This window comes from Cnephaeus nilssonii, assembly GCF_951640355.1.
Source record: "Cnephaeus nilssonii genome assembly, chromosome: 21".
Taxonomy (NCBI): domain Eukaryota; kingdom Metazoa; phylum Chordata; class Mammalia; order Chiroptera; family Vespertilionidae; genus Cnephaeus; species Cnephaeus nilssonii.
Window position 1 is genome coordinate 19,920,304 of NC_137092.1, and position 22,010 is coordinate 19,942,313.

The 22,010-nt window shown below is 47.1% G+C and overlaps 1 protein-coding gene across 1 annotated transcript in view; it reads right to left on the minus strand.

Moving 5' to 3' along the window:
• TNR (tenascin R) overlaps positions 1-22,010 on the minus strand; it is a gene marked incomplete at its 3' end in the record, with an annotated part of 73,894 nt that overhangs the window by 41,884 nt on the left and 10,000 nt on the right. The window contains exons 2-6 of the mRNA XM_079760536.1: positions 15,580-16,146; positions 12,735-13,211; positions 6,492-6,755; positions 2,809-2,924; positions 512-662 (exon numbers count right to left, since the gene is read on the minus strand). Coding sequence (XP_079616662.1) covers positions 512-662; positions 2,809-2,924; positions 6,492-6,755; positions 12,735-13,211; positions 15,580-16,084 — 1,513 coding nt within the window. The 5' untranslated portion in view covers positions 16,085-16,146. The remainder of the gene's footprint in view (positions 1-511; positions 663-2,808; positions 2,925-6,491; positions 6,756-12,734; positions 13,212-15,579; positions 16,147-22,010) is intronic.

Below are 22,010 nucleotides of genomic sequence, written 5' to 3' on the forward strand. Positions count from 1 at the left end.
TTAATGATGCTTTCTACACTCTCACGTCTAAGTGTGTGCTCTGAGTACATGTGTATATACCAGGTATTGAGCACTCACTCTCACCAACACAGTGCGGATTACTTTCCATGCGTTATCTGATTTAATCCTCATGTCAAGTCAATGACGGAGTTCTTATTATTTATCGTTGTAAAGTGAATTAAGAAGGGTTGGATGACTTTATCTAAATCTCATGTAGGTTCCAAAGCTCAGATACTAGGAGCTGACAAATGAGATCTCTTGAGTAAGACTGGGAGAAACACACTGACATCTTAAAAGAATTTCCCCACAGAAAACTCTCCAATTCCTATGCTTGCAATAAGGAAAGGTTCTGCTTAGCATCTGGCAGAGGATCTCCATCTCCAGGACCAATGTTGTTCTCAGCTCTGGGAGATGTCCTCGCCCCCTTTGTCTCTACGTCTCTGACAAGTCTGTAGTTATTCCTTGTGAGTGACCCAGGGGTAGCCTCGGGAGAAAAGCAGGAGGCACTCACCGGTGGCCACGCTGGCAGAGGTGGGGGGGCTCCGGGCTTGCTCCTTCAGGGCCACCACGTTGACAATGTACTCCTCCCCAGGCTTTAGCCCTGTCTGGTTGAAGGATGTGACATCGCTGGGGAGCTGGGCAATGACTCCTCCTTCATTGTTCTGGGTCGGGGAAGGGAGAGAAAACAAGAGTCACTGGGAGAGAAAAGTGTTCCATTGTTTGTGAATTGTGATTTAAAAATGGGGACTCCTCCTCTCCCCTCCACGAGGACAGCGGAGTGTCTGGGGCCAGGGACGAGTCTCACCAGGCTCAGGGAGAAGGCTACCACTCTAGGAGGCTCTGGCAAATTTTTAAGAACATTTCTTTGGCCTTTCCCGAGTCTATTGAATTTGCCAATACAAATTAGCCATGAGGTGATGTAGCTTGGCTTTTGCCAAAGAGGAGAAGGTTGATGGTTACAGTTAGCATTCATCTTGATGAGCATGTCCTTGGCTATTTAGAAGAGTTGCATATGAGTGTAAACAGCTCTGTGTACACACACACACTTTCCAAACTAAGATGTTTGCAGATATTTTTAATGAGGCAGAGTTATATTTTGCTGCGTCTAGAGTTTCTTATGGTGTTACTCAGGGTGCAAATTTGTCAATGTCTTGTTTCTTCTTCACCCAGATGTGTTAGGAGTCAGTGACACAACCGACTATAAGTACAGAGAAGAGAAAAAGGAAGTGTGGGACAAAGAATAATACAAAGGAGAGAGGAAGGAGACAAAATGGTAGAAGGGAATATGAGGAAGATCAACATGATGACGTGGGGTCCCAGATTGATTATCTACCTACCTAACTGTCTATCTATTATACATTTTCTATGTGTGTCCCTGGAAATTGAGGGAACAAGAGGACTTTTCTGTGGCACTGCCCCTCTCTCCTATTCTTGGGTCTCTTTTCATGCTACCAGAGTGCCCTGTATGTTCCTCAGAGACAAATTCTTGGAAATCAGTGTGACACATGCCACTCAGTGGCCCCAACCCACAGATCACACAGTTATTCTCTGTGGCCATGTGTTTGACCTTGGCATGCCCTAGCCAGCACCTCTTGTCACATGTTGGATGTAAAACAGGCAAGCCTGGCACAGTTTTTTTTTCTTGCCTGAGCAGTAGGGTGGCGTGATTTTCTCTGCATATTATAAACTCATCTACCCATCATACTTTACTGGTCATTTGAACACAAATAATATATATAATAAAATATTTGTACAGAATGTCTGTTTGGATGTATTTAGGTTGCTATGACATGACTACATCCACATGGCAGCGGGGGGCCTCCTGGATTAGTGGACAGAGCTGTGGACACCTGGGCTCCCGGATTAAGCCTGCCACCAACTAGCTGTGCAAGTTTAAGTTCACAGAGTCTTCGTCTCTATAAACTATGGGAACTGGATGTAAAATGAAGGGTCTACTCTGTGAACTTGAAGGTCTTTTGTAGCTCCAACAGCTCATGCCTCTAAGAATGGTGAAATCACAGTCTTATTAGCCAACAATGTGTCATGTATCATTAAGTCTGATGAATGACAGAAAAACTGCTCTTTGACATTGAAAGATGAAGCCAGAGGGAAGGAGTCTGATTAAACATTATATCCCCATGAGTGATACAGTAGGAAGAACATCAGTAGGGTCAACAAACCCTGGAAAACCACAACTAGTCAGGTACCGCTGGCAACGCGGAAACGTTCGTTTTAGGATTAAGAAAATAAAGTATTACTTTACTGAACAGAAACGCATCTTGGGATACTTTTAACTCAAAGACGAATGATGTAATTTGTTTAAGGGAACTTTTGCTCAATTAATAGGTCATGAAAGGTGTTTTTGTGTTGCACCTCTAACCGTGAGAGACAGAAGCCTTGCAAGCAGACTCTGGTGCATCTGTGTGCACAGAATAAAGTGGGGCTGACCACGTGACTGGCTCAGGTGGCTTTTTTAAGTCCTAAAGAGAAACCCCAGCTCTCAGAAGGTAAGGTGTTCAGACTCACTAATCACAGTCTGCGAAACCCCAGAGCTTTCTGAGCAGAGAGCTGGGGCTGGTGGCTGCTTCCCACATCCATCCTCTGTCACCTCAAGCCAGCATGCTGGGCTCAGGGTCATTCTTGCTGGTTGTTTCCTCACCACACGTACAGCCCAGACACCCACAGAACATCCCTTTGTGTCCTCAGTGGTGTAGAGAGCTATGGGCCAGTGCCTTCTCCTTGCTGTCCCAGATCCCACCTGGAGGGTGTGGACAGAAGGCCATGTAGCGGGCTGACAGGTGGGGTTACCTTTGGAATGAAGCTGATCTCCCACCCGTCGAAGGAGAAGGAGAAGGGCTCCCACTGCACCTCCACGGTGGTCTCTGTGATGGTCTTGAACCGCAGCCCTTGAGGAGTGGAGAGATCTGGAACACAACAATGTGGGGACCGTGTCACAGGGTCCCGGGCAGGGACACAGAGCATCTCCGGGGGCTCTTGCTGGGTGTGCTCCCCCCATGCCAATCTTATCACACACACACAGTGGGTCCCAGGTGCAGGGTTGGGCTGGTGCCAAGTCTTGGTGGAATACATGAAAACGTAACAAACCCAATCTAATAAATACTTGCTTATGCTTTCTAGTCATGTTATTATTGAAGTACAAAAGTCACACTTTCCTTCCCTTACTAATGTGGTAAATCTTGGCATTTAACATAATGCCCTTTTTGGAGAACCTGAACACTATCTTTGGCGGCTTTAAGGATTCCAGAGAGGCAATAGAATGGCTGAGTGTTCCCATTTCACACCCAGGAAGAGGGAGGCACAGTGAGTTGACCAGAGGTGTGGACCATGCCCACTGCAGAATGAAGACAAGGATGCTTTCCCTGACCCTCTGATGGGCAGGAAGAATATTTTGTTAGCTCAAACCACCCAGTGCAGGATGGCCTGAACTGTCCATTTCATAAGCAAAGCAAAGTCACACACAAGGGAGAAGAGCAGATCCTGGGGTTTTTGCTCTTATTTGACTATCTGCTCCTTTTCTCCAGTGGTTCCTTTATCATTTCTCTCTTTTCTCCCTCATCACCGTGGCCTCCCTTACCTCGTTATTTTCTTCTTCTCTTTCTCTCCCTCTTTTCCTATGCACACGCACACACACACGGACACACACATGGACAGGTCAGTGAGGTGGCAGCATGCTCGCCCTGTGCAGTTCCCATCACCAGCCCTGGAATATGCCCGCGTGCCTTTTCTCAGTTCTGTGGGGAGCCTGCTTCCCTTTCAGCTTTGCCCCTCCCGGGATAGTCTCCTCCTTCCTGGTAGAAGCTCCCTCAGGTCTCTTGGCTAAAAGGCAGGGCTGATTCTGAACCCACTTGAAGGCACGTCAGGTGCCTTGACATGATTTTGTCCTTGTCACCTGGGAGCTTGCCTGAGGGGATGCCTTGACTTGGCATAAGAAACGCCCCAGGAGATGGAAAGCTCATCACTGCATGCGCACGAGGACCAGAGGCACGTGCGTGGGACTTGGGCCAGGCGCTTGCTGTGGTGACTCATCCCGGGGCAAGGTGGGGACAGCGCAGATGAGGACCTGTCTCTCCACCATCACTGTGGATATTTAAGACTAGTTCTCAGGCACCAGAGGAATTGGGGGGAAAAAAGGTCAGATATAAACAGAGAAACAGAGCTAATTACAGGCACGTTAACAATCATTCACAAGAAGGGTCCAACATGATAATAGGATATTTGTCAACTGAAAAGCAAGGGACAAGAGGATTTCTTAAATCCTGTCCCCTCTGCCTGTCTCTATCCTTGCATCCTTCAAAGTTCAGTCCAAATCCTGAGAACTCCGGGAAACCTCCAACCCAACTCTTTCTCCTTTGACCACACCATTTTCTGAACTTTCATAGTATTTGTTACCCAAGTACCATCTTGTTATTTGAGACGAACATAAAATGGGCCCCGATCTCTTAGCTCATATTTGGTGATAAGTCTCATTTACGACCCAAGGGCTTATGGTTCATGGTCACCCCTTGTTCTGGTTCTGTGCTACTGCTAACATCTCTGTGACATCATGAACAAAAATAGACCGAGAGACACAGAAGCATGGAACAGACTGTCGAACCTCAGAGGGCAGGCAGGGAAGGGTGGGTGGGTGGGAAGAGATCAACCAACGAACTTGTATGCATATATGCATAACCCATGGACACAGACAATGGGGTGGTGAGGGCCTAGGGTTGGGGGCGGGGACAGGCTGGAAGAGGTCAATGGGGGGAAAAGGGGCCATATGTAATAGTTTCCACAATAAAAATTAAAAATAAATAAATATTTGGTCTTTGTCGCTGGTTTCTGGCACACTGCCCCTAAAACACTTGGAATCTCTGGACTAATAAGATCTTTTGTGTGATTATGAGATAACTGGCGGCTGGGCCCCCAGCTAGCCCGTCTCTGGAAAAACCAAGACATGATGGGAGGGTTGGAACCTTCAGCCACACTCCCAACCTCCATGCCTTAATCAATCATGCCTCCATAATCAACTCTCCATAAGAAACCCCAAACATGGGGGGCTCAGAGAGCTTCCAGGGGGTATACACATGGAGGTGCTGGAAGGGTGGGGTGCTCGAGGGGGCAATGGAAGCTCCATGCCCCTCCCCTACATACCTTGCCTTACGTATCTCTTCATCTGGCTGCTCCTGAGTTGTGTCTTTTATAATAAGTTGATAAGTAAAGCACTTTCCTGAGTTCTGTGAGTTGTCATCATTAATTATCAAATCTAAGGAGGGGCTGTAGGAACCCCCTGAGTTTATAGCCAGGGGGTCAGAAGTACTGATGACAAGCTAGGACCTGAAGTGGGGGCCATCCCCGGAGACTGAGCCTAAACCTGTGGGATCTGACACTAACTCCAGGTAGTGTCAGAATTGAGCTGGTGTCCAAGAGTTGGGAAGTGGCATTGGAAATGATGATTTAAGAAGTCAGAGGTGTATAAAGAGAAAAAAATAACAGCGACTTCCTAACTCCTTCCCAGTCTCCTCCTTAATATAGTCTATGTTAATAGTTGGTATGCAATCTTCTAAAATTTGTCTGTGTTGAACTAAACATACAGAATATAGAGACACACCTATAGTTTTCCCTTGTTATAAATTAAAAAGGAAAACGTCCATTTCTTATGGAGAGCAGTTTATTTGCTCTCTCTCTCTCTCTTTTCTCCCCATAGAAATTTCTAAACTATGTTCTAGAGCAGGGGTGGGGAACCTTTTTTCTGCCAAGAGCCATTTGGATATTTATAACATCATGTGCAGGCCATATAAAATTATCAACCTAAAAATTAGCCTGCTGCATTTAGTCAAATGTTTAATTAACTCACCCCCAATGCCTTGGCAGGGCCAGACCAAATGATTTTGCAGGCCTTATACAGTCCTTGGGCTGAACGTTCCCCACCCCTGTTCTAGAGCCTCAACTTTTATAATAAAAAAGGACTATCAGGATATTTTGTTAAACAAAAGACCACTAGGAAATTATGCCACCTCTCTATGAGAGGTGGGTGTTACCAGATGAGGTATTAAAGAAGATTTTTTTTTCCCACTATGTTATATACTTACCATCTATAACACACCATTTAGCAATGCTTATCATATATCCCATTTCAGATCTCTTGGTTTTAATCTCTAACTAGAATTAAAGTCTGTAGAATCCTCATAACTTCCCTTGACCTCTATTCAGATCTAGCTTAGAACAAGACAGAGCTCAATAAAGTACTTTTTGTCCTTTGGTTCTGTAATTGATGGAAGCTGCCTGAGTTTGGAAACCCTCTTAATCGAAGTGCCTTTGTAATGTCATACCCTTTCCCAAGGGGGTCATGTTGGAAGCTTGTCCCCTCAAGAGCAATGACTATTGCAGGCATCCCCGAAGAATTAAGAAAAGACACTGCGTACTATCATGAATGCCCATGATCTCATGGAGGAGAAAAGAAAAATGAAGCAGGACGGGGAAATGGTACGTACGGGTGGCCACCTTGGCAGTGATGGGAAGGCTGAGGATGTTGCTAATGACAGCATAGACGCTGATGTTGTAGGTGAGACCTGGCTCCAGCTCGGTGATGGTGACACCACGCCAATCTCCAGGCACCCGCTGCTGGAGCTGGAGGCCCCCCAGGGCCGTCGGCTGGTAAGAGATCACATATTCCGTCACTGCCATCGGCCCGTCCCATTCCAGCTCAATGGACCTGTCGCTGATACCAGCCACTCGCAAGTCCTCTGGAGGGGCAGCTACCGGGAGGCAATACATAGATAGCATGAGCTCAGAGGACTGCCTTCCCCATCCTCGACTCACCTTTCTCCCTCACATCTCACCCCAGGTCCCCTTTTTCAATGTTCTGCTCAGCTCAATGGCTGGGTGATTTCTAATGCCCTTTCGGGGCAGGTTCTTTTCTTTCTGTGCTTACTTTTCCCACCTCCATGGGGCCCTGAGTCAGTGGTGTGCTGGAATCAGCTCCTACTGACTCCTGAAAGTCGCTGGTCAAATTCTCCGGAATTTTGCAAGACAGTTGTTAAATAGAGCCATTGTGAATGATTAAATATAAACTCAGAATTAAGTAAATTATATTACAAACAAAGATAATAAATACTCAAAATTCATCAGTTTCAAATGATTTCGCTACATTTTACTATTTTCTATGCCCTTGAGGTAATGTACATGTGTTGTGTCTCTCTGGTGGCAATGCTATATAATTGTGTTCTACTGCACAGCTATTGCCAACTCCATGTGTAGTGATGTCATGTTGGTAGTTTGAAATTGGCCACAGAGGGAGTATTTACACCAAAGAAATTGGCAAATGTTATAAAGCAAGAATTTTCATTTTTTTCTTCAGTTATTAGATACTTAACAGCATACCAGTGGCTAAATTGTTTGGTAGTTTAATAAGTTGTCACCAAATTACCTTGGAAGACAATGTTTGATTTTGCAAGTGGAAATAAAGGCTTATTCCTGGTTGTTTTGTAGACAATAAGAAGCCCAAACAGTAAGTCTTGGATACCATGGACAGCTAAAGACATACAATGCTTTATTGTATCATTTTCTCTGCTAAAAAGAGACTTGAAGTTTTGAAAGAAATGTAACTTAAGCTAATTTTTATTAGCCTTGATCTTGGGGATGATGATAAAGAAGCATTCTTGAGGGTTTTGCTTTACTCTCTTGTTCAAATGCTAATCAAAGAATCACCAAAGATTAAACCTCTTAGAAATAGCCTTTCATGTATTGTTCTCTTGGGAAGTAAAGATTCACCAGGAATGTGGTATTAAATAATTGAACCTTTAAGACCAATTAAGAGGATAATTCTCGTGTGCCTGCAGTTGGTGCTCATAGATGAAATCAAAGATTGGGCCAATATTTAAATAGTTATAATTAACTTACAAATTTATATGTAATGGAAGCTTTAGTTAGTTCAAAAGTTGCCATTGGTTTTGAATTTCTCCTCCAAGAATTCTCACTTTTTCTTTTTTACAAGAGTGTAGGACTGAGCCGGCTATTGTTCACAGGATTTGTGTGTGGAACGTGCCTGCCCGCCCCGCCCCCCCCCCCCCCCCCCGCCCCTCTGTTGTGCTCACATGTGCACCCTCAAATCCTCGGTAGTGGCCAAGAGGAGCCCAGACTCTTAGGATGGACATTAGGACCATATATTTGCAATGTTGAGTATCTGCTTTGATTGCTTTTGCCCCAAACTGTTCATTGTGTAAAACAGTCTAAGCAACAGAGCTTCCTCCAAAACAAAACATTAAAAATTTATTCTTTAAATGTATAAAACTAAGTGTCAATGAAATTTAAATATACTTTCAAATGATAATTGATAATAAGCTCATATCATTTCTAATTCTGACATTATTGAAGTTTAAACTGCACTAAGCACATTGTGTATAGTGCATACAGAATAACGCCTGGACCAAGGGGGAATAAAAGAATTGATCTATAGAACCTTTGAGTAGTTTGCATGACTATAGTAAGCATTTATTATGCACCAGGAGCAATGCTAAATCCTCTCACCAACACTGTGGGACATATATCATTATTACCCCTATTTTATAGATGAGAAACAAAACTCAGCAGACACAGAAGCTATGGTTTGAACCAGGCAGAATGGGTCTAAGCTTTCAGCCAGTCAAGACCACGCCTTTGCAGCAGCATAGCATTTCACAGTCTATAACAGCGCTCGCCAACTGGTGGTCCGCAGACCACTGGTGGTCGTGAGGTCTGAAAGGTTGGCGACCTCTGGTTTAAGGAAACCTTTCCGACTCCATAAAACATGTTCAGACACACATTCTAACTAGAATTTTTAAAAATCTGTCCATAGCAGCCCAAGTGAAGCAGATCGTGTAGCTACAATGATCTCAGCCTTACAGATGGAGAAACTAAGGCCTAGGTTAAGGGACTTGCAAAAGCCCAGGAGGTGGGTTACAGCAGAATTGATTCTCAAATCCAGATTGTCTACGAGTGTTCTTTCCCCGCCAGTTTGTAGACCAGGTCACGGTGGTGTCGGATGTCTTCTTTCATGTATACACAGCCCTCCAAAGGAAAACCAGGTTGGAGAATAATTCAGACTGTTCTTTAGCGGGTGAATCCCAGACTCTGCTTATCGTAGAAACTTCTTTTAAAAATGGGTCTAGTGCCTGCGTCCTGTGACTCACACCGATTCCAGGCTTCCTCTGCGGGACATCCCCTCCCACAGTGACAGGAATGGCCCTTCCCAATTTCCCGGCACCAGCAGCTCTTGGGGCCTTTGGGACAAGTCAGTATTCCTTTTTGGTTCCTTCTTCCCCAAAAGAAAGCTACAGAGGATGCCAACAGAGGATGATCCCAGACGAGCATTTGGGGATTTTAAAGTAAAAAGGAGGTGCAGAAGGATTTTTTATCTTGACAACTTAACCTGGCAAGTTTTTATCTTGGGACCCGAGGCTCGTGGTAGGCACTGCTTCTCCTTCTGATGAGATGGTCCCCACTTGCCTTGAAACTGGCAGGAGCTGTGTGCACTGGGTGTCAGTAATTCCTATGAAATGAAATGGTACTAAACTATAAAGCAAACTATAAAGGAGCCATGTGCCTTGATGCTGTGAATTTAGGGTGGGTGCAAAGCAGTGTGAGTCTTACTTTCTGGGGTTCCAACCTTGAAACCTGGGGAAGAGAGGGTGATTAAAAGGGAATAAATTGGGCCCTAGCTGGTTTGGCTCAGTGGATAGAGCGTCAGCCCGTGGACTGAAGGGCCCAGGGTTCCATTCTGTGTCTCTCCCCCTCCCTTCTACTCTCTTTAAATATCAATGGGAAAATATCCCTGGGTGAGGATTAACATAACAAAAAAAGGTAAAAAAACTGGTTTGAGGAATGGAGTTGCATATCTGCAAAGATGCCATGCTGTTTCCCTTGTAGATTTGCATCAGTGTTGCACCTAGATTAGTTGCGTGAAGTGTTTTGCTCCAACGAGTGATTTCAGGTGCCAAAGGCAGGGCTGGCTGGGGTGCTGGCAGAGGCAGAGGCAGAGGCTGACGTTGATGGATCCCCACGGGTCTGACGAAGTCCGGGGACCCTGCTCTGCTGGTTCTTTCATCCTGTTCACTCATTGGCCAGCTCCCGCATTAACCTGCTGCACTGGGGGAGGCGTGAATAATTGGTTCCAACATCTGATTTCTTTTTATCATTTGACAGAGCTTGGCTTTCATATCAAGAAACTATTTCTTTGCGTATGTGGCTTTTCACATTTTTATTTTTCAATTCCTCTCTACTCGGCATCCCAGAGAGGATTAAAGAGTGCTAGAAGGTGGTCGGCGACCAGGGTTCTCATTCTCGCCCTGCCATCCATTAGCTGTCTGGCCCTGGAAGAATCTGTCTCTCTGAACTGCTGCTTTTTAAATCTGGGGAATGAGGAGCCCAGAGCAGCTTCTTTCTGAGGCCTGTTTTAAGAGCTCCTATTCATGAATTTATTGTGCCATTATCTTCACGTGGCCAGAGAACAGGCAGGACGGTTGTGATTTCGCTCCATGGCCCACTACGAGCAAAGACCAAGGCTGGGAGTCCAGTACGATGTCCTGGCCAACACTCAATTGCATTCAGCCTCTAGCGGCCTGGGGCCTCAGAATGAAACCCACACAACAGGCGGGTGGGCTTCCTGCGCCCCAGCAGAGTGGGAAGAGTGGCCTGCGAGGACGTCGGTTTTGTGGCTCTCCATGTTTTCACCTCGTGCCTGTCGGCGAGGGCGGCAGTGACGCTGTAGTGTGTGCGCCTGGCCAGAGATGACCAACAGAGGATAACTACCCCCTCTCACGCACGAGCAAGCAAAGCAGCACTTTAGACAATGCCCTTCATGGTCTCTGGCAGAGACCCGGGCGTTTGGTTTAAAAGGCATCGAGAGCAGTCCCTCCTACAGCGAGCGATGGCTCGGGTTGCTATAGAAACAGATGGAGATGATGTAACTGTCCCTCCTCACACGCTTTGGGAACCTGTGAAGTAATTTATCTGGGCCTTCAGAAATGATCCTCCAACAGCGCAGAGGGGACGTGTTGGAGTTCACATGGGCTCAGAGTTTGGACTCCACCCAGTTGAGCAGGAGCTATGCTAACAGCTGTGGCGCCTTCCCTGAATGCCCGGGAGGGCTCCTCTCCAGTTCGGTTTGGACCTTGGATCAGATTTAAGATTCTGTCTGCAAGGGGACCTGTCCCTGTAGAACATGACAAGGTGTACAGTCCAACACAGCCATTCCATTCAGAAGCACGTGGACTAGAGGGTAGCCATACGGAGCAGTGACCCCAGCTGACCTTTCGCATCCTCAGATGGGGCCCAGGGAGCCTCACCTGTGGGTGGGAATCAGGACCACGCGTCAGCCTCCCTGCCCCAGCAACCACCTAGTGATTTCAGATCTAGAAACATCGAGGCTTAACTTCTGTTTAAATTTTCTTTCACAACAGCTGGTGTAAAACTAAGTATACTTTTAAAAAGATATTTCAATTCAGAAAATAAACCAGGAGGCTAAATGAAATCATTCAATATGGAAAAAAGTGAAGGAACATGAAAATATTTTTTCCTAAGCAGTACATTATTATTTGCTCACTCGTGGTTTTTGTTGTTGTTGTTATTGTTACTGCCAATGAACTTTGATAGAATTTAAGTTGAAGTCACAGTGCAGGAGCCTGGTCTGGCTGGCCTTCTCTCTCAGGGGGAGTCACTGAGGATGCTGAAGAAGTAAAGGCTTCCAGCATTCTTTCCCCAGAGGGCTGATCAGAAAATTCCCAGAATCAACCCATCAGGAAGGTTAAAAATGTTTGTTTGTTGTTGTTGTTTTTTTTAAAATTGCATTTTAAATCCCCTCACGGGCACTCTCAGCCCACTGTTACAAATGGAAGTGCAGATGAAACGGATCAAGGTCAATCCCTTAATCTGTACTATTTAGACACACACATTTAGTCAGCAGATGAGCAATAATAGTGAGATGGTAAAAATAATCTGATTTTAGACTAAAGAGTCATCTCCAGTGAGATGCTGGTATTTTTCCCACCGCAGGATTTCCTTCCTGGTTTTAGGACACCACCTCTGTATGGTGTCCATGCCATAGACCCCAGATGGGCTTGGTTTCAACTTGCCACATGTCATCTGGAACAACGTGAGTCACGGCCTTCTAACAGTCTGCACTGATTGTCAGAATGTGAGCTTCTGCTTGATGCCTTGACTGCTTTATTCCTGTTTGCATTTCATTCCTTACATACAAATACTTTTTTTCCCATGTGGACACTAGACCATTCCATAAATTAACACTTTGTAATATGTAGGCTCCAAAATCACAGGCTAACCACCATTTCGAGTGGTGGTTGAGACTTGTCTTGGGACAGGGCGGCGAGCAAGGGGGATACTCTGGACGCCCTCGGAGTCAGAGCGGCCTTGCCTCAGGTGGTCCCCTGGCCCGTCTCTCCCCTTCCCTCCACCTCAAGGACAGTGGGGTGCTGTCACTGTTGCCATTGCCTTTGTTGAGTCTCAGCATAAGATCCAACTCTCAGCAGGAACCTGATCTTTTCAGGTTTCCCCTTTCTCCCCCTTAAGTCTGCCCCACCCACTGCGACTGACAAAGAAACCAGCTCTCTCGGAAAGCAAACGAGCACAACCCAATGGGGAATTATTTTGCCTAAAATCCACCTTCCCTCCCATCTCTCTTCCACTCTCCAGTGAGTCTGCTGGGCCACCCAGGCCAATGCCCCAGGAGCGCCCCTTCCTACCTGCCGAGCAGTCGGGGCCCTGGTAGCCCTCTTCGCAGAAGCAGAGTCCCTCCCGGCAGTGTCCTCGCCCGCTGCAGGAGTTCAGACAGCGCTGCTGGCTACAGTCCTCGCCCACGTAGCCCTCCTGGCACACACAGGTCCCGTTGGCACAGCTCCCCTTCCCGGAGCAGTCCCCGGGGCACCTCAGCTCGCTGCAGTCCTCGCCAGCGTAGGGCTCCTCACAGACACACTCCCCGTCCACACACAGCCCCCGGGAGCTGCAGTCGGTGCGGCACCGGAGTTCGGAGCAGTCCTCGCCGCTGTATTCGCTGTCACAGATGCACTGGCCGTCCACACACACGCCCCGGCTGGAGCAGCCCAGGGGGCAGGAGGGCTCCGAGCAGTTCTTGCCAAACCAGCCTTCATTGCAGACGCAGCCGCAGGACTCGAGGCTGAAGTTGCCGTGGCCGCTGCAGTGAGGGAGGTAGTCCAGTTGTCCTGGAAAGGTCAAGGAGAAGGTCAAAGGGGGGCAGTGGCACCTCCTGAAAATGGTGCCTGGGCGGGCGGGGGGGGGGGGGGGCAGAGACCTCTTCTCCCTCTCTGACCGATGTATGTCACTGAGAGTTCATTTCAACCCATATAATCAATTTCATAAATACATTCCCCAGTGGGTTGTCTGTGCCTAGCATGGTGCTGGGATAAGGATGAGTGAGATCTGGTCCCTCCACATCAGGAGCTCAGTTTTGAGGTGTCTCAGCTTCCATTCCCGAGGAAGAGGCCTTAGATGAAGATTCAAGTGAAAGTGACTTACTAGAAAGTGGTCCCCAAAAATCTGGTTGGGGAAAGGGGAAGTTTGGGGAGGGAAGGAGCCCCAGCCAGGTACATTGTGGGCTAAGTCCAGGGAAGGTAACTGGGGTTTGGTCTTGCAGGATGCTCAGGCCACAGGGCAGGTTACCCCTCACCATGGGTTAAGGGCTGTCCCTCGGGGTGTAGTGGTTCAGGCTCCTCCCTTCTCTCTCTGGGCAGGCCAAGGAGGGTCCCACAGCCCAAGGACAGCCCCTGACAAAGATGCCCAGGTGCTCTGGGGACTGAAGAGGTTCCCAGGGCATGTAGGCTGAGCACTGGGCTTGCTATTGCAGGGCAATGTCATATGTGCCACAGACTTGCCCTACTCCCTCTGCTTCCTGCCCTCACACTCACTCTGCTCATGCATCAGCCCTCAGCTCCAAGGTCAGTTCAAAGGCCTCCCTCAACCTCAGTCTCCTGCAGTCACTGTTGGCTACGATCCTTTTAGGATTCTGTGCGCATCTCTGTCCTAGCCCTTACCACGCTATAAGCACAGTGGCTAATTTATCTGGCTAACATGAATCACACAAACGTATTAAACAAACACAAGCCCAGCACTTGCGTGGCATCCTTCTCTGCACTTGGCCTTGGGGATCTGAAGTGCAGTAAGTTATATCCTGTTTAATCCTGTCACTTCAGTCACCCCCACGGCCTGCACACTGACATTGCTGAACACAGCGCTCGCTTGTAGATTTCCCCACATCTGCCAGGGAGCCTGGTGGGAGGCTGGGGAAAAGCCACTCAGAAAGCCGCCCAGGCAGCCAAGAGCCCGTGTTCATGGACACCTATGATTTCCCTGTGTTCTGGTTCCATGGATAAGTGACCTGACAGTTCTCACTGAGGAATGGGAGACTGGGCAACTGGACTTTCTTCTCTTCTTCAGACTGTTTTATTTACGGTTTTGGTTGGGGAGAGGAGGAGGTGAGAAAACCATGACACTTCACTACTCAAAGACTGCCCACACTCATGTCCGTGTGCCTCAAGACACGCAGGCCATCCGGGCCACTCCTGCCTTCATCCCTGCGAGAGCCTGGAGATATTCGAAGTGAAAGCTGGAACCCACGCTAGTGAGACAGATTCCTGTTCTCACCAAAGGGTGAATGGCAGGATGGCAGGACTCTATGGGGCCTTGGGGTGAGAGGAGATGTGCACACAGGTGCAGACAGCTTCTGCTCGGGCGGGTCAGCGGGCAATAGCTGGTGCTCCGGTGGGCTCACGAGGAGCCAGGCTTTCACCTGAGTGGATGCTTGTATCTTAACGACTCCTTGCCGTTCTGCTCTGTCCCCATTTGTCGACGGGGAAAGAAAGGCACAGGCCATGGCACTTACTTAAGGATTAAGCTGGTAAATAGCAGAGTCCGGATTTGAACTCAGGGAGGCAGGCTCTGAAAACCTAATGACCTATCAGAGAGGCACAGACAGTAACTCCTAAGTGTTACTTGCAGCGGGTGGGTGAGGCTGGAGGTACCTCTCCCGGACGTTCAGCCTTTGGAAGGGGTGCAGAATAAGCAATGTGTGTGCATGTGTGAGCAGGTGTGTGCACACGTGCGTGCTGGTGGAGGGGGCAGGGGCCAAAACTTCCATCTTGCTGGAGAAGACGGGGATGGGTCCTGGGAGACCTTGATGACTATCATTTACTCAGATGGGAGAAAGGCTGCGACTGAGTGAACACGCGCCTGCATTCTCTAGTCCCTCAGGTTAACACGGAGAGATATCAATTCAACAGCCTGTAAAAACCCAAGATGAATGAAGACAGACATCAAACTCCCTGCTCGCTGCTGTGCTGAACCGAGGTGCCGTTCCCTGACTCATCCCCCAGAAGCAAGTAATGTCTCACACCGGCGAGGCGAGCGTGTGGGTGTGGAGAATGCGGGTGCCGAGTCCTCCGGGGAGGACTGCATGCAGATCTCAGAGCTGCTTTATCACAAAGCTACAGACTGGGGCTCCTTTCCTTCTGCGTGAAGAGGGGCCGGATTCCCCTCCTCTTCCCACCTGAGGCCCCTGCAGGGGCCCAGCCCTACCTGTGGCCGCACTTTCTTGGCAGCAGCTGCTGCCGCACTGGTCCCGAAGCACCGACACCTCCCTCTCCAGCATCTCGATGCGGCTCAGCAGCTCCCGCAGCACCTGGGCCGAGCCGGTGGCGCACGGGCAGGCCTTTTTGGGGAGGTTGATCCTGTGGGTGACGGTGACCTGGCTCTCCGGGTCGGAGGTCTGGCCCAGATACTCGGCCGGCGCCTCGTCTTCCGCACTCACCTCCTGCTCGGCCGAGGCCTCCAGCCCCGAGGAGGAGCAGAGGCTGTCCAGGGGCACGTTGATGTTGTACACGTGGTTGAAGACCACGGGCGGCTCTTTGTCGGATGTGTTGTAGCTGGCAATGCCTCCCTCCTCCTCCACCGCCGGTCTCTGGCCCCTCTCCGTGGGGCCCTCCAGCTGACACTCTGTGGGCTGGAGCATGGAGCCCAGAAGGATCAGGTTGACGCCAAGGAGCATGTTCTTCAGGACCACGGTTTCCCCGTCTGCCCCCATCCTCCGTGCAGAGCTCTGGGTTCAAGACCAGCCCGCAGCTCCCAGCATGGAGTTGTCAGAATCTGCAAGAGAAAGCAGGACTGAAGTTATCTCTGAGGCCTGCGCTGGGTGCCATGCTGTGCAGAGTCCTGCAAAGCCCAAGGACAGGCAGCCGAAGACTTTCAAGGAGGAGGGAGGCTGGGAAGAGACAGGAACTACCAGGGTCATAAAAGCCCAGAGCTTTGTCCCCTGAAATGGACACTGCTTCCAAAGATTATCTGGAACACAGGAGACCGGCCCCCGGGGTGGCAAGTGGTTCCAGCAAAGAGAGCCTGCGAGGCGGGGCCCGGGCTCTGTGGAGAGCCGCTTTCTCCAAAGAAAACTCAGCGCTTCCTTCCACTCCTGGGTGAGAATTAGGGTGAAGGCACCGTGGAGCCTCAGGTGCACCCTTGCATTTCGACAGATCGTTATTATGAAGGGCCCCCACCAGCCACTTCAAAATAACTTATTAACTCCCCCAAGCTCGTCTCTTCAATACAAGTTGACGTGAGAATAACCAGCCAGGCAGATAATACAGTTCCCAGTAATTGTGGTTGTTAATAATCCTCGGGTACACGTGTGATTATCTGGGACTGTGCGGGCTGAACACGCCTCTAATCTTCTCATTAGCACAGTCCCAGCGCTGCGTGATCGGGGCTCTTTTTTTCCGAGGTCCTGCTTAAATTGCTAAACTAATAAATTAGCTCCTCTGCTGGTTACTCAGTCACAAAGAACTACACAGAACAATATATTTACTGTCATGCAAATCAGGTTTAGGGAAATTATATTGCTTTTTTATTCCCCACACAGAGGAGAAAAGAGGCCCACAAAGTTGGGTTCTAAAGGTGGCTTTAAAGCTACTAAGAAGATTAAGGACTAAGGGCTGACGAAGGGAGAGTAACTATGAGTCCAAGGACGAGGCGGCAAATGGAACATGCACTGAATGTGTGCTGTGCACCTCACACCTGACCTACTTGACCCTCAGAACACCCCTATGGTTATTAGGGTTATTCCCATTTTAGGATGGAGGAGATTCTGCCCAGAGAGGTCAAGATTAAGGAGCAAAGGTTAAGAGCTGGCTCTGGAGTCACACTGCCTGGGTTCAAACCCCACTCCTTTGCTTTGCTTTCTACCTGTGAGTGGTAGATCATGTAGCTCTTCATGCCTCAGTTTCCCCACCTATAAGGTGGGGATCGTAAGAGCACCCTCCTTATGGAATTGTAGTGATGATCGAGTTAGTATCCGTATAATACTTAGCTAGTTCCTGGCATTCAGCGAAATGAATAGGTATGGTTTGTGGACAGACAGAATAGCTGTCTGGTTCTTGCCCTATCCGGATCCGATATGGCCTGGGCACCACGGTCAGGACTTTGGCTCTCACTGTGGATGCATGGTTACTGGTCACAAATACATCTGCACACCAAATGTTTATTATGACCTAATCCCTGCCCTTGAGAAACTCTCAGTCTCACGGAGGAGATGGAAACACAAGTAGTATAATGACAATGTAATGTGCTCATGACCTTGACCAACAAGCAGGAGGGTGGAACAGCAGGAAATCCACTCAGGGGATGGTGACCACCAGTGCCGCGGGCCCAGTGTTCCTGGGCCTGGCTTCCAGACACGTGGAAGGACTATATTGTCTAGGACTGTATTTTCGGGCCTCCTGCTGGTTGGGTGAGGCCATGCCACTAGCACTGGCCAATGAGTTGTGAGAGGAAGTGAGGAGTGTCACTTCTGGACGGGGGCATTATTGCCGATGGGTGACGCTCCGAAGCTTTATCCCTGCCACAGTGGAGTGTCCCAGCTGCTGGCTGCTTTCTCAGTCTGGGTCCCGGAGCTACTACAACAAACTGAGAGCCCCTGCTGCGCCACAGTAGGAGACAGCGTGTCAGGAGCCAAGAGTCAATGACAAATTAATTCTAACATTATTTCAGTAAGCTAATGAAACAGAACCTCATGGAAAACTGGTCCTCACCATAGGCCTACTTCCTCATGCCTAAGGACAAAGCATTCTTCGCATAACTACCCTCTAACCACCACACCTGCCCTCCAACCATCACATCCTTTATCTATAAGTCAGCACCCCTCACGACCCTAGTCAATTACCTAAACCCACATGACCCGCTCAGCCCCCATCCCTCCTAGACATCTCCCCTTCTAGAAACCACCTGCACCCACGGCTACTTCCTCATACCCCCTTCCCTGCCTGCAGCCCCTGCTGGCAAGCACTGATAGGTCCACAGTTCACTCCCCGCGCCCCACCTCCCACTCCCTGACTTGGATATAAGGCACCGTTGTAAGAATAAAAATTTGAGGCTTGATCAGAAACCCATTTGTCTTGCCTCCATTCTTCGCGTCCCTTGTTTGTCTCGTTCTCTTAGGTTCGTCTCTGGTGTCTGCGTTGTTGCCCCGCGGGTCGGGGCAAAGATGGCGCCCAACGTGGTCTAGAGACCCTCCGACGGGAACATCCACTGAAAAGGCCTGGCCAGGCGACCCTTCGGATTGCATTCCCCCTGATCTCGCACCTTCGGATTGCATTCCCCCCTAGATCGCCGCGCACCCGCCGCGAGTCAGATCGGAGTGAGGTAAGTGGATAATTTTACAAACAAGCATTTTCGGACATTTCACCCCTCTTTGCTCGGCTGTTATTATTGGCTTTTCGGGTCAATTCCTCTAGCCCACTAATAAGCAGTCACCTCACCGTACTGGGGAAGAGTGAAGGGTACCCAGTCTCGGTAGTGACAACTCTGAATCACCTGGCCTAGTATCCCTGCTTGATTTCTCTGTCGTGAATTCCTCACTGAGTAGATTTGCTCTCCAAACCTTGCGCTTGCTATGAACAAAAGGTCGTTCACCTCATAGACTCAACCACGAGGAGTTCACCTCCCCCGTTCCTATGGGACGGGGGCATCAGGGATCTTCCTTGTCTATGAGGGTCCGAGTAGGCGGGTTATACCTACCGACTGTTTCACGCAAGCAAGGGAGTAAAGAGCAATATTGAAAGGAGAGAGTTCCGCTTTGATTTCACAGTAGGCGAAAAAAGTCAGGCTGACCTGGCGCGGGGTTTATACAGCCCGGAGGCTTACGTGGGAGAGGATAAGTACCTAGAAAGCCATCCAGCCGACCAGGAATGGGGCATTCACTGAGTAGTCATGAAATGTTCCTTGATAGCCTCAAGAAATCCCTCAGGACGCGAGGAGTAAGGGTTAAAAAGAAGGATCCCAAAAAGTTTTTTGACTTTATCCATGATACCCTTCCCTGGTTCCCCCTAGAAGGAACCATCAATCATAGACGATGGGCTAGAGTAGGAGATGCTTTACAAGATTTTTATCGAGCCTTTGGCCCTGAAAAGATTCCTGTAACTACTTTTTCCTACTGGAATTTACATGCTGAAAATCCACTCACATGGCCCTGATGTTCAGGAAGTTATTAAAACGGGGGAGGAAATTCTTAAAGAAAACTCCCGTCCCCCTTCCACACGCCCTTCAGGATTATTATGAGACTTTTGGTCCAGAGAAAATTCCTATTTTAATTGTTGATGGCCTTGATTCAGCACAGGAGAGTTTAAGAATGTCTAAGTGGGTTACAGCCTGCAATGGAAGGGTGCAAGTCTCTAAGAATACCATCTGCACCTCTTCTGCCTCCACGTGTAAACTACTTGTAACCAAGTAAAAAAGAATAAAAGGAACTTTTCAGCAACGGCCAATAATTCTTTATCTTAAAAATCTTTTCTTTCCTTAAAAATAAAAATAAATAAAAATTGAAAAAAGTAAATAAAATAAAAACAGTAGATGCCAGACCATTACTGAATCTTCCCCCTAAGAAAGAAGGAGGTGGGGGAAGGGAGACACGAGGTGATCCAATATGGACGCCACTCCCCAAGACAGCCAATTTGAAAGGCCTCATCTTCACCATCTTTATTTATTTTCCAGCTAATGACTTAAAGCTTTTACAAATTTATAAATGCATCCGGGATTTCTGTGCACATGCAAGGGAAAAGGCCAGTTTAAAAACGAGTGCGCATAGTTTTGAGCTGGACTTGACCTTTTTCTGTGTACAGAATAAAAACCCGAGACTATTTTGGCCTTAAAGATGGTGGAGATGAACCGGGGAGAGAGATAGAGGCTGGTTTCCCAAGGTGATTTGGGGTGACTTTTGAAATTACCCACCCCGAGGCAAGTAACCCCCAGGAAGTAGATAATACTGAAATGTTGATCTGAGTATGCCTAGTATGAAGTCTAGATGTTATAATTAATTAATCTATTAATTGACTATGCCTTATATTTTGTTTGAAATGTATCCTTAAAAATGTAAAAGTATTATTGATTTGAGAAATGCTAAGTATTTAATTTTGCTATCTAAGATTTAAAGCTCTGAAAGTTTAAGGTCTCTTTACTCTCCATTAAAAGGTTTTAAAGCTACACCCTTTTTTATGGAGGGAGGGATGGACGCGCCCTTCCCCTAGCGTGTAGGTGGGCTGGTTCCCGCCAGCGGCCATTTTTAAAGAATGTTCATTTGCATTTCAATGGCTACACCTTTTGCTAGCTGACCTTCCCAGAAAAGGTCAAGTGGCTAGGCCAACCCCAGCCAGAAAAAACATGATTTAAAGTTAACTATTAGATTTTAAAATTTATTCTTAAAAATATAAAGGGTTATTAATAAAGAACTGCTAAATATTTGACTTACAAACTCTGGAAGTTTAAGGTTCAGATTGAATTGTGAGAAATTATAGAATTGTGGTAACTAAATGCCTAGAGTATAGCAACTTAATTTTTGAGAAAATGTGTTTTCTCTTAAATAATTAGGAATTCAAAACATGTTACTTCTTGGTCTGATTTAAAAAAGAGAATTAATTCTGCGATACAGTTTAAATTTAATTGATATTCTTTAAGATAATTTAAGTATATAATCTTTAAATCATATACATACATATATATATATATATTATATGTTTGGCCTTTCCAAGGTATTTCAAGGTTTTGAGAATAGCTTTTAAGACATTTCACAGGCCCTTAAATGTATTTCAAAAGTCTATTCTCTCTTCATGGAAAGCTTTATAAAATAATGAAAGTTTTTGCCTGTAAGAAGGGCAAAAACAATATATTTAAATATAGCTAACATTTTCAACAGCAGTAGAATTTCTAAAAAGACAAAAGCCTCAAGCAGCCTGCATTTTTGGATCGGCTGGAGGTGGGACAGTGTTCATACTTTTGGATCAGACCAATAAAATATCAAACCTATAAGTTTTACTGAATAGGTTTCTTTGCTTTTTAAATTAAAGATATCTACTTAAGTTACTTTATAAATTGGATTTTTAAAATATAATCAATGTCTCATATAAATTAAGTTACATGAGAAGCCAATGTTTTTATAAGTAATTGAATCCTGACTCGTAGCCGCCAGCATTCTTAATTAAGCTAGAGGCGGGGCAACATTTGCCGCTTGTGAGGCAGCCGCCATCTTGCCTGCCTCTCTGGCCACGTGGTTACTGCCCGCCATCTTGAAATAACAAAGGCCAGTCCCCTTCCTTTAAATAAGCCAATGTCTTTGTAAGCAATTTAAATAAGTTTTCTAAAAGGGTTACTGAAGGCTTCCCATGATTCCTCTGTATATTCAAATAAGCCTAAGAGGATACTTTAAAAATATAATTATAAATTTATAAAAAAATTTTAAGATTTTAAATTCTATTTCACTAACATTTACAGTATAAACTGAAAATTGTTATTAAAATGTTAAATCTGAAAGTAAATTAGTAGTCAGCCTTACTGTAAGAATACTTGTAATATAGCTAGCTAGTCGCCTGAGGCTTGCCTTTCAAGCTGTAACCATACAGGTTGCTTGTTGTAAAAAGAAAGACAAAGATCCTTAAATGAAACTCTCTATAGCCTGCAGGTTATTTTGGGAG